The sequence below is a fragment of the Peromyscus leucopus genome, chromosome 11 (genome assembly GCF_004664715.2).
Source record: "Peromyscus leucopus breed LL Stock chromosome 11, UCI_PerLeu_2.1, whole genome shotgun sequence".
Classification (NCBI taxonomy): domain Eukaryota; kingdom Metazoa; phylum Chordata; class Mammalia; order Rodentia; family Cricetidae; genus Peromyscus; species Peromyscus leucopus.
The window spans coordinates 46,138,190-46,150,941 of record NC_051072.1 but is presented as its reverse complement, the minus strand read 5'-3'; the positions used below and the strand labels follow the sequence as shown (position 1 = coordinate 46,150,941).

Here is a 12,752-nt window from a genome sequence, read left to right as displayed (position 1 = left end):
AGCTTTGCCCTGGAAGTACCACCCCCATTGAGGCTTCTGGTAACTGTCACGCCTACAAGGCGGGGCCGAGACAGGAGCCCTTAAGACCTGAGATCCGGATGTGCCGGCTCTCTTGGTTCCTGGACGCTGGAGGTAGACCGAACAGAGTTCTCCAGAGAACACTGCTGGACTGTACACCCTCCCCAGACCTTGTAACCTATCCCTTCACTTGTAAGTTACCCCACGAAATAAACCTCCCTTTTACCTACGTGGAGTTGCCTTAATACTTCAACCAATAAAAGGCATTGATCAAATAAGTAGTAATTTATCTAAAAAGTCTTGGTAAATATATATAATTGATAGGCCTTCTAAAGCAAGGAGTTATGTGAACTTAGATGTGTTTCCCACTAGCCAGCTCAGTATCTCTGAACAATGAAAGGCTGGCTGCAAGGAAGACTGAGACAATTCATTCCCTTCTGAACTAATAGCTCAGGGCACTGACCTAAGTCTCAGGATATTCAAACCTGATTTAATCCATATCAATGTTTGCACTAAAGTATTCAACTAGGGATTGCCTCTTATTTCCAACCTGTTTTTATATTTTCATCATGTCTCTGCCTTTTCTTTGTTCATATTGTCACACATTTGTACTTCTCTCTCTGTCTTTGGCTTTTGCACCCTGTCTTCATTTATTTGGTTTTCTAGTTTTCCGTTCACTATATAGTACAAAGGAAGGTCTCTTTATGTCTCCCCTCAAAATAACTCGCTGAGTGGCCTGGCATTTTGATTCACACTGTAAAACAACACCACATGAGAGTCAACCAGTTGGACGTTTTGTACATGCTAAGATATTTTGTGCACGCTATGTTAGAGGTCTTCTATGGGAGGCCTCAATGCTGGGCTCCTATGGGCTGCATTGATTCCTTCACCTGTTCTGTTGGTTAGAGTTGATATCAAAATCAATTCAAGCACATGGGAAAAAGCTCCAAGATCAGACCTTCACAGTCATCCTAGGTTACATAGCAAATTGAAGGCCAGTCTGGGCTACATAAGACTCTGTTTCAAAAGAGTAGCTAATGCAGATAAATAGTTAAACCAATTGTTATGATCTGAATGGTCAATGTTCCCCCCAGATTCAAGTGTTTGGACACCTGGCCCCCAGAAGATGTCAGTGTGTGGGGAGGTTATAGAGCCTTTGGAAAGACCTAGCTAGCAGGGAGAAAAGAGGGTGGCTGTGTGTGTGTGTGGGGGGGGTGGTGTCTGCTTGCTGATTTCAGCAAGATGTAACATGGGTGCTGCAAACTGCCACCAATGTGGAAGGAGTTCCAGTTCCCCATACCTCTCCTGCCATGATGGACTGAGCCTCTCAGGAACAGGAGCAAATCCTTCCTCCCTTAGGTGGTGCCTTATGTCTTTGATGGTGTAAAGAGAAAAGTAACTAAGATGAAATGAACCAAAAGTACTAGTAACTAAGTAACTAAGATGAAATGTAACCATGACAATGAGAAGCTCTGTTGCTAATACGTGTTTTGGAAGGTTTCAGTGGATGCAGGTGACTCAATAAAATTTAGTGGCAGTGAACTTTCCAAAGGCCGACAAGACAGAGGCCAACATTCAGACTGCTCCAAATTTCAGCTTCACCTTTGAACTTGGGAAGCAGAAAGCATGTGTTATAAGTATGGCTCGTATCAACTATCTTCAAAGGCCTCAAACCTAAAGACAATATACATATGTAGGTTAAATTTAAATATTTACCATACATGTTTTTTGAAATATTTTCTACTATTAAATTCATTAACCAGCTAGTAGATAGTTCTATATCTGGTGATAAGCTTTTATTGTATTTGCCGTTTTAAAATGACTGGCTGGGATAAAATAAAAAGTCTGCAGATATTGGAAGCTGTGTCTAATCATGATATTGACAGGATATGGAGATAGTCACAAAGGATACAGATACAGATACAGTATAGTACTTGGCCACCTCCCAAATATGATACACATTGGTAAACAATCCAAATTATTAAAATGCATTTCTGAAATGAGGGAATCTATTTTTAAATAAAACCAAGAACTCAAAATATTAACATCAAAATGATACCTTTTTATAATTTCTTGCCTCGTCTTAAACTGGATTGTAACTCGCCTCCCAGCTTTTCCTTCAATATTTCACAGTAAGTTCAGTACTGAGGCCCCTCAGACCTGTATTCTGAATTTCACACTGAAACTATCCCACTTTGCTTTTCAACCAAGTGCTGATCAAGCTGCTGAAGGACTAGATTTCTTCATTAGCATTTGCTGGTGCTGAAAGCTTTGTGGGTGAGGGCTTGTTGGTCATTTCTGCAGTGTTGGGCACTGAACACGGGGCCTTGAACATTTTAGGCAAGAGATCTACCACTGGGCGACATCCTCAGTCTCCAGTTTATGTTCTTCCATTTCTATTTTGCTTTTGGCGTATTACTCTTCATGCTAAAACATATTTGTTAGTAACTGTTATCTGCCACATACATCTTTCATCTTTTGCTCTACGACAATGTTCATGTAGATCTACTTACATCAGCAGAGAGCAAGGCATTGAGAAAGTGACCAGCTGATGAACAATGAACACCGCGGAATGCACTATGAATGTCTTAATGACCCAGCACTGCACTGTCCTCTAAGGCTCCTGATGTCTGTTTCCTGGCCCCCAGCATTGCTTTGCTGGAGAAGGCTCTTCTGTCTCTTCCTGCACAGGGATGCCCATGACGTGGTGGAAAGGCAGCTGGAGATCCGTGCCCTCCAGGAGCCGGTGTCTCTTTGCCTATGCAGGACAAGTAAAGGCAGGCACGTGGAAGGGCTTCTGAAGCCCAGTGAACCCCTGACCCATTAGAGGCGTGGTTCTGGTGCATATGCAGTTATGAGACTGTGAAAACCCAGCGCACAGATGTGAGCCAGCAGATCCACAGGTGGGAGTGGGGGAGGGTCAATGCACTACAGAAAGGAAAGATGATCACAGCATGTGTGAATGGGTGTGTGTCAGCTTGCCCTCACCGGTCTTACTATTAAATGTCTCTGAGCCCTTGAGGGGTGAGAGAATAGTGTGTATCAAGGTCAAAGAGAAAAGTAAAATAGGGGGAGAAATATTGCAACTTTCAAGAATTTTAACTGAGTCAATGTTATTCTTTCTTTCTTTCTTTCTTTTTTTTGTTTTTTGTTTTTTGTTTTTTGTTTTTCAAGACAGTGTTTCTCAGTGTAGTTTTGGTGCCTGTCCTGGATCTTGCTCTGTAGACCAGGCTGACCTAGAACTCATGGAGATCTGTCTGGCTCTGTCTCCCGAGTGCTAGGATTAAAGGCGTGCATTACCGTCGCCTGGCCAACATTATTCTTTTAGCTGTGTGTAGTGGTACATACCTGTAATAAGAAGATCAGGAGGGGTTCAAAGCAAATTTGGTCTACATAGCAAATTTGAGGCCAGCCTGGACTACGGGAGACCCCATGTTGACCCACATAATCCAAAGAGGGAAAAAAAATCTCTTTAAAAACATTTGAGGTTACGGCTTAAAAATCCAACCAATATTCAATAAAGAAGTTACATTTTTGTCCTCTACTGGGATAACAGAAAGTTTTAATCAAAGGATGCTTGGAAGGAGAGGAGAACTCTGCCTGGAACCAGAGGCCCTGTGTATCTGAGATCCTCTTTCAAGGACATGTGGAAACGGTTATCAGCTACCACACCAGGCTTGTAAGCAGAGAACACAAAAGAGGCCAGGACAATGGTGGCTTTTCCAGCCTCATTCTAAGAGTACCGTGAGAAGTTCCACTTCTAGCCAGAGACCAACCTGGCATTATCACACGTATGGTCAGCAAGCACAACAGGACACAGGGCTGTGTCTTACCACGCTTTTCTAAGGAGAGGGTTAGCTCCTAGCACCGGCAGCCATTTGCGGAGACACAGAATCTGTGTTTCTCTGAGCCACTGGTGTAAGTAGTGATACCCTGTCACACCGACACTCAAGACAGCGGGAAGAGCCCAGATCCTCTACTCATCTAAGGGTCTATTTGTTCAGCTAGCCTGAAGACAGCATCATGGCTGGTTGAACTGACAGGGGTAGCTCCATTCCAATTGTAAATTAAAAATAATTCAGATAGAAAGGAAATCTGTCAGAAATGTAATGAGATATTACATCTGAGAAGAGAAGAGGGGGAAATGGTTCTGGCTGATCTGCAGAGGCTCCGGCAGGCAGCTTGTGAGCCCATTAATGACTTGGCCTGCATCCTGGGTGTTTACTAATTCACAGCTTGTTTAACTTCTTGTATATTCCCGACCATTCCCCAAAGTGTGATATACCTCATCTACTAGACACTGGTTTAATTGCACTACAAATGAGTTTACTCAACCAATTAGAACTCCAAATACTGCTAAGATACATGCCCAAGATTTACAAAAGTCTTGATTCCTAAAACATCTTACTCCAGAATTCATTCCCCTGCTGAAAAAGAGCTGAACAGTGCACCAACCCTGTGCCTGTGAGATCAACCTGCTGGCTTCTTCCTATTAAGAATGCCTGGGGTCATCTCAAGAAGAAGAATAAAACCCACAAAACAAGTGGTAATAAACAAAAGGCACGAATAATTGCATGCTAGAGAACTTTCAATGAGGAAAGCAAATATTGCTAAAAGATAACATGTAAAAGCATTTATGGGCTGCATCAGGAAACAATGCCATTTGACAAACTCCTGAAAGCCAGTGAGGCAGAGAGAGGGCTCAAAAACATTTAAGTTCTTTGCTAAGTTAATGGAGTGGAAAATATTAGAAGTGAAAAACCAGTAAGGAGAAACATCCCTTGTGGCACATCAAAAATCACCGTCTCATCTGCTCCTATGTGGATAAATGGCAATAAATGTCTCAGGGATTATTTATTGCTCTCTGTATACAGATGGAATTGGGATTAATAATTAGGACAGAATTCTTAGGCAATCTAAAATGGATTAGGTCATAGTTTGCATGTTAATTGTCCTTCCACACTACTTATTGGTAACCTAGAACTTTCAATTTACAATTTGCAATTGTCACTATTTACTCTACACCCTGGGAAGGAAACTATGTCTACAGCAGTGGTCCTCAACCTCCCTAAGTCCGCCATCCTTTAATAAAGTTCTTCATGTTGTGGTGACCCCAACCATAAAAGTATTTCGTTGCTACTTTATAACTGCAGTTTTGCTACTGTTATGAATCATAATGTAAATATCTGATCGGCAGGACATCTGATCTTCAACCCCTGCAAAAGGGTCATTCGATCCCCACTGAGCCACGACTCATGGGTTGAGAACTGCTGGTCTATAGAAATGGATCAAGGAATTCAACAAGAGGATCTCAACGGCTCCCAGCCAGCACAAAGAAACAAGCAATGTTTAAAGAAATGAAAAACACTAACTCTGATGTCACCATTACACAGATATTGAAACACTACTGTGAAATATGGTACTGAAGTGTACCGTGTGTGTGCAGTGCATGTCAACAGATAAAACACCAAAAAAATTTTAAAATTATTAAATTTGAAAAACCTGTAGTGACACAGGACTCTAATTCTGGTACTCAGAAGGCAGAAGCAGAAGAATCAGGAATTCAAGGTCATTCTCAGCTACACAGTAAGTTCAAGATCAGCCTGGGCCCCATGAGACCTTGGCTCAAAATTTTTGAGAAAAGAAAACCCATTTTATCCATTACGAAAAGAGACACTAAGAAATGGAAAAGACGGAAAAGTGATGGAATTTAGTGCCCACTAGAGACTGAAAACACGTTCTTTGAAGACGTTGGTATGAATCTAGAACATAACTCTCTTCCTCCAGGAATAAAATGGATCAAAGAAGGAACGCTAGCAAGATTAGTTAGATTACAGTGTTTCATTCAATTTAATAAGCATGCTAGTGTATGAAGTCACGTGTGTGGTGTGTTTCACGCAATATGTAATTTATATGATCTCAACCAAGAGCCAAATGCCTTTCAACCCCAAGCACAGATTTAGTCATAGAAACAGGAACATAGAAGAACATTTTTCTTCTACTTCATAAAATCTTCCCAATCTTCTAAAATAAGCTCAGGGTCACCAGCTGTGTCTTTGGTTGGGTCTTCAGAAGTAACTCTGGCTTCATGTTACACCCAAGGGGGAAGACACAGCCTTCTAAAATGCCAGTCCCTGAACAGCATCTACTTGGCATAAGGTAAGAGTGAAAACCAAATGCCGTACTCAGGTGGTTACAATAGTTTAGAGAGCACTGCTTTGATAACTCACCCATAGGCTCCATTGCTGATCAATTTAATTGTTTCAAAATCACTCTCTCGGGGTTTCCTTCGAAGTCTCAGGGAAGTATTTGAGCTCTGGGGAACAGAATGTGAATGGTTAAAACACAGTGCCAATTTGGAGACAATGACCGTAATGCACTGTTCAACCTGCAGAGGCGTGGTGTGAGCATCTGGGACCAGCCCCAAGGATCTGGTAGCCCTGAGATGCTGCTCCTAGCGGGTTCCTATCAGCTGCATTTAAGCAAGCCCGTGTTGCCAGGAGAATAAGTGTGAAAGTTTTGGAAACTTAAGCTTCATCCTGGTCTGACATTTTAATACTTTAAGTCTAAAATACCAACCTGTCCCTCTGCTTTCAGTCAGGAAAGAATTAGGCCAGCACAACTGACACTGGTGTTGGGGGAGAATATGGACTCTCCACTCCTGACCAGGGCATCTCTTTTTCATCCTGAGGCCACTGTACAGATGTAGGTGACAAATTTCTTAGAAGTGGGATGCCTCTATACCAGAAATCTTACTATGTCCTAAATGTCACAATTCTAAATGACAGCTCTCTAAGAAGTTTAGCTTAACGAACAGGAATAACCTTAATGTTGCAACAGTCTCTTGTGCCCATTCATCTCAGCAGCTGGCTTTGCTCCTTCCACAGAGTCCAGAACTCCCTCTCCATCATGTTGGAAGACCCCATGATGCTGAGGTATGCACAGGTCTCTCCTGTCAGGACAGCCATCTCTATGCCCACTCTTTGGCTCATCTTTCGAAGGCTTGCAAACCAGCTCCTTCCCTTCTTCTCTACTTTGGGTCTTCCCTCATCCTACCATCTCTACTGGGAAACACAACCAGTCCCTGGCCTCAGAGCTGCTTGACCTTCTCAGTTCACACAGCCACCTATCTCTTCCACTTCCCCTTGGCTTCTGGCTGTCGGACCTGAATCTTATCATGACTTCATTACTTCCATGGCTTCATCTCAGAGACTACTTGATTGCTCTGCACAGGCCCTTGTCTCATGGACTCTTCTTTCACATCCCTGATGATGATGAAATCACTCATCATCACTGGAAATCATGCATCACCACTGGAAACTCTCCCTTCAAGAGCCTGAGCATTGCAGATTACCATCACTAGTTTACTGGTTCTTGGATAGTTCAAAGGAACTGCCGTGTCAACACATCTCAACTACAACGGTTGTGATCATGAGATTAGCACATTGACTGTCGATTGGCACTTAACTATGGGACACTTCCCTAACCACTGTACATGAAACATTTTATTTAGCTTTTATCCAGATGGAGCAACTGAGGCTCAGAGAACCCCTTTCCTGACTAGTATGCACACTGTGTAAAAGGTAGGGTTAGTTTTCAAATCTAGGCAACCTGGATCTAGAGTCTGGGCTCTCAAACCCCAGACTATAGAACATGCTCCTGCTTTCCTAACCACGTGGCTTCATCCTGGCTTCTCTAATGGTGCTCACCTCTTAGGAGAATGTCCCCAGTCAGCAGGACCTTTCACCAGTACCACTGATGCTGCCTCTTAACGGACATCCCTGTGGCCACCCAGCCTGCTCCCTGTATCCTCGCTGCAGTCAAGCCATGACTCTGATGGGGCCATCTTCCTGTTTATTCCCTCCTCTCTCACACTCACACTCTCCTCCATTGCTCTGGGATTTCCACCACCCCCCAAAAAAGGCAACCTGATAAATGTGAGCGGGATCCTACTGTCTAGTTTCCTTCAAGCTCTCCAGCTCTGGAGGCTTCTATGCTTTCAGCCTTCAGGACCACCTTGCATCTGGAGTGCTCCTCTGTCCCTTCACGTCCTGCTCATTTGTCCCACTTCAACTCAATGGCCACACCCTTGGGAAGTCTTCTGGGACTGGCCAACTCAGAAAAATCTATTTCTGGAGTGATTTACTAGCTCATGGTCATCTTTTCTTCATAGATATTCTTCATGCTCAGAGTTGCTATTCTGGTGTGTGTGATATTGTTTTGTACATTTCTGCTTCTCTTAGGAATGTGGCACTAAAATTGTATGCCTCGTGCCTTGCCCACAGAAAGACAATAAACATTTATGGAATAAAGTAATTAACACAATCAAAAATCTCCAGATGCTGAGGAACAGAAGAACCAGCATCGCATTTTACCAGGCAGAATACTCACACTCAGTGACTCGTCCGTCTCGGGCGTTTCTGCCGATCCGCTCTCGTAATTCCCCAACTGAGCCATTTCTGAGTTTAAAAAAAAAAAAAAAAAAAAAGGAAAAAGAAAAAAATATTCTATAAGAAGACAAAGCCAAAACACAAAAGAAATAAGTTCTCATTATTTAAAAAGAAGATTACAGTTTATATACCAATATGCACATATTATAGCCCCAAAGTCAAGAAGGGCAGCTGACATTGTGAATGTGTCCTCTTGACACTTTCTCTGGACCTCCAATTTCATGAGGAGCCAGACCTGGGAACGTGGGAAGCTGGGCCTCTGTGTCAGTGAGCAGCAGCCACTGGTTCATGCATGCATTCTAGCTTGCAAAGCCTTGGGTGAGCTAGCAGCTCTGTCTATAATACAAGAGAGGCAAGCCTTCCCAGGGCTGGACACACAGCAGAGACGCATTGGCTGCGGTTTGGGAGTGATTCTCAATTGCAGGGACACGAAGAGTGTGCAGTTAGTTCTCCAGAGGCAGTTCTGGTGGCGGGGACCAGGGGATGGGGACGAAAATACTTGGGCCGTCACTTCCTAGCTGAGCGACTTTGTAACTCCAGGTTCTTTTGAGAGACGTGACTAATACTAGGTCTTAGAGCTCTTGTGAGTACTACGTGTGCCAAAATGCGTGTACAGCTCTTAGCATATTCACTGATAAGAATTAAGTGCGCATTCAGTGCTGGTTGTTATTTATTAATTACATTGTTCAGAGCTGTCAATTCTTGGCTGGATGCCACAAGCCTGACACCAGCGTAAGTCTTTCCCTGGTGGTCTAGTTAAAAGTGACAAAGGCGTCTCATGTCTAATTGAGGCTCAGCCCATGGCTTGGAGAACATCCTTGAGTTTATATAAGTAAATGAGAAAGCCTAATTCATTTAATGCTCATCTTTATACCATCTTTACGACACGTTTTATTAATACGGAATTTTAAAAGAATTTTCTCCAAAAGCATTTCTAGTTTTTCAAAATTGAATGTGTTGCCAAAAAGTTATCGTCCTTAGCCATTTTGTAAGCATTTAAAATTGCTCCCTGGGTCTTTATTTCATGTTTGTGTTCTTACAAGCACGACTGTCTTTTTTTTGGGGGGGGGGCGGTGATTATTCACACGGGAGAGGAAGCAGAACCACATGGGAGGGCCGTCTGAAATGGCTGGACAATGGCTCTAACTTCCCCACTTTAGACACAGGGGACATTGCTGAGAAAAACTGTGCTGAGAACAAATGCTTTCTCGTATAGTGTCATAGAAATGACTCGGACCTCAGTGTGACCAGCCCCTTAGATACAGAGACCTGGACAAATGGAGGGGTGCTTGGTTGGAGGGGCTTTCAAGGAATGAGACAAGACCTGATAGTGTGTAGCAAAAACAGCTGTAGGGGTTTCTATCTGATACTCGGGACTGTGCTGTCCCATCACACAGACTGCGCCTATGAATGGGAACTCCTCCCTGGCTATTATCTAATTTTATAGAGACACAAAGTGGCTTCTGTATTTGCACAGAGAAGGTCATAGCCCAGCCTAGAGCCCACTCCTGCGTACCAAAGGACAGTCTTCCGTTTGTCTGTTTTGAGGTTATCAAGAAAGGGAAGCAGAAGTATCTCCGGGTTTGTAATCAAATTACCCGGAGACGTCACATTTTAAGTATTAAAATATATATATTGGAAAGCCATTCTCAGAGTGAATCAAGAAAATTATCAGGAGCAAAGAAAAATTCCTAGTGATAATTTTACACAACTCACATGTGTCAAAGGTCACTACTATTTTTTTTAAAAAAAATCTATTCACATACATAAGAGGACATCGCATTATTCATGTGCCAAAGTTCTGCCTACAGTGACATTGACTGCCAGAGAAGAGAACCGTACAGGCTCACCGGTTGACAAGTCATGGGCTGATGCACCTTAACTATATCGGCGTGAAGAGTCACTCTAACATGCTCTGACAGCCTCCCCTCTCCAATTATTTTCATAAAAAAAAAAAAAACAAATTAAAAGATGGTTCTGTTTTAAATAGAATTTCAGCTAAATAACTATTATCTGGGAAATCCATATTATTTCTAAGCAGTGGGTAGTAATGGGCTGGAGCCAAGAGTCAGCTTTTGAGGCGGGAAGCTAAGCCATCATTTTGTAATGCCTGAAGAGATTTTTTAAAACTCATCTAAATACCATTAAACATCTGCCCTTTTTATTTCATTGATTTAAACCATTTCTGAAGACTCATGATTCAAAAAGGTAAAGATGGTAATTGAAAAGCCATGGGAGAAAAATCTCTCCCCAGGGAACTTTTCAGAAAGGCAGCCACCAGTCTCCGTAAGTGATGAATCTGCTGTGGTATTGTTTTCAGTACGGTGTGAATTTATCTGGCATTATCGCCCAGGAATGCATGCATCATTTCACTAGAGGCAAAGATACAATGTCCACAAGAGCAGACAGAGCAGAGGATGCCCTAGCTTAGGGCAGAAAAAAAAAATCTCTGCACCAACATTCACCTCTATCACAGACAGTTGATCAGGTTAAACACTGTCTGCAGATTCAATTTAATAAATCAAGAAGATGCTTTGGAATGAGGGTGTCAATGATTGTGAGTCTTTTGGGCTGGTATGCAGATTAAGTGTTGTACGTAACAAAAATCAAGTGTTAGATATAACAATAATATATCAGCGAGCCAGAAAAGGATGGGAGGGGATACCAATATTAGATATTTTGAAAAATTACTACAGGATGTTTCTTATTTCCTATATTTAATAGAATTATATCTTTCTTCATGTGAGCCAACCATGCATCCTCTAATGAGCTTTAAAAGAAGCACCCCTTTTGACCCCTGGGTCTCTTGTATGTATTACTATTTGTCATGCTTACTTGAAACAAGTAAGCTAAAAATGTACCTACCATGGCTGCTCTCAATTTAAAGTCATCCACTGTAGCTGCATTACCCCTAAATTAAATTTAAATGTCAATTTTAAATGAACGATGATTTTTAGCAACACTCTGAAAATTAAAAGTGCTCTCCAGAGGGACCCCACTGAGCTTTGCAAAAAAGAAGGGCTCAGGGAAGATGGAATCCACGTGCTTCAGCAGACATCACGAGCTCTCGTGACTGCAGGCCTCTAGTCCAGCAAGGCCCGCCCCGTTCTCTAGCTGCCACGCTTTGGGCATGTTCGTTTCCTCCTTTGTACTCAACTACTTTCTTTCAGATACTAACTGGTCTCCCCAAAAGGGGCTTTTTCATAGAGATCTCCAACACAGGAAGAGTAAAGGCTCATTATGAAGTTCTAGATGCCATGGCCAGAGAGAGGGCAGGGCATCTGGACCAGCACTCACCTTCCAAAGGGTCCTTATTGAGCCCCAGCTGGCTGATGATGTACCTGGGAATGTCAGTTTTGATTCCCTGGCCTTCTTTGGCATGGCCTTCTGCGGCTTCCAGTAGGTAGTAAAATTCTTCAGGATCAAATTCCTGGCAGATGACAAGCACAGAATAACATTTTGAAAAGGTTGGAGGTTTTATTACATACATCTTATTCACAACAAAGCTGACATGGCTGAACGTTATATATGAAGAGAGGAGGCAAAGGCCTTTACACAGTGCAAAATTCTCACTGCGTATCTGCAGCCTAGTCCTAGTCCAGGGCGATGCAGCTATACAACTGGTAACCTAAAGGAAATGAGTACTTGCAGTTTTCCAGTTTCTTTGTGATGTAACCTCGAAGGTAATGTGTCCTCCGGAAGATCAGGAGCCCACTGACAGACAAAGGCTGTACTGGTGCTCTCTTTTGAGCTGAGGTCTCAGTGTGTTGCCTAGGCTAGCCTCAGATTCCTCAACTTCAGAGGTCCAACCTTCCACTTGTCTCCTGAGTAACTGAGACCACTGAGGTGTGTGCCCCCATGCCCAGGCTGGTGTACTTTCTCCCCAAAGTCTCCCCTGCCGTGTCTCCCCAGCCACTCGGATGTATTTATGGAGCTGTGAATATTTCCATTTCATAAAACATTATGAATGCTAATTAAAGTGAGGATGCAACCAAAGCACCTGCGACTGTACACGTCTCGTGAGTTGATGCCGAAAGCTGTTACACATGGGGGGCCATTAGTAGTCAGCAGAAGTTAAAACTGAATTTTCATACTCTATTAATAGGCCCTGAAAGAATTCTTACACTCAAAGCACCAACTTTATTTACAATTTTGACTGAAATCTCAAAGTATCAGAAAACCGGGGGAAAAGAAAATGATCATTGACCAAAAAGACAGGAACACTAAAGCAGCTCTCCCTCCAGATCTGGATGACACCTTGCTATATAGTCTTTCCCATGGGTT

The 12,752-nt window shown here is 42.8% G+C and overlaps 1 protein-coding gene across 11 annotated transcripts in view; it reads right to left on the bottom strand.

The window, feature by feature from the left end:
* Mast4 (microtubule associated serine/threonine kinase family member 4) overlaps positions 1-12,752 on the bottom strand; it is a 591,291-nt gene that overhangs the window by 43,089 nt on the left and 535,450 nt on the right. For all 11 annotated transcript variants that reach the window (XM_037209461.1, XM_028884811.2, XM_028884812.2 and 8 more), the window contains 3 exons: positions 11,766-11,898; positions 8,410-8,477; positions 6,249-6,334 (listed from right to left, as the gene is read on the bottom strand). In XM_037209461.1, the coding sequence (XP_037065356.1) occupies positions 6,249-6,334; positions 8,410-8,477; positions 11,766-11,898 (287 nt within the window). The remainder of the gene's footprint in view (positions 1-6,248; positions 6,335-8,409; positions 8,478-11,765; positions 11,899-12,752) is intronic.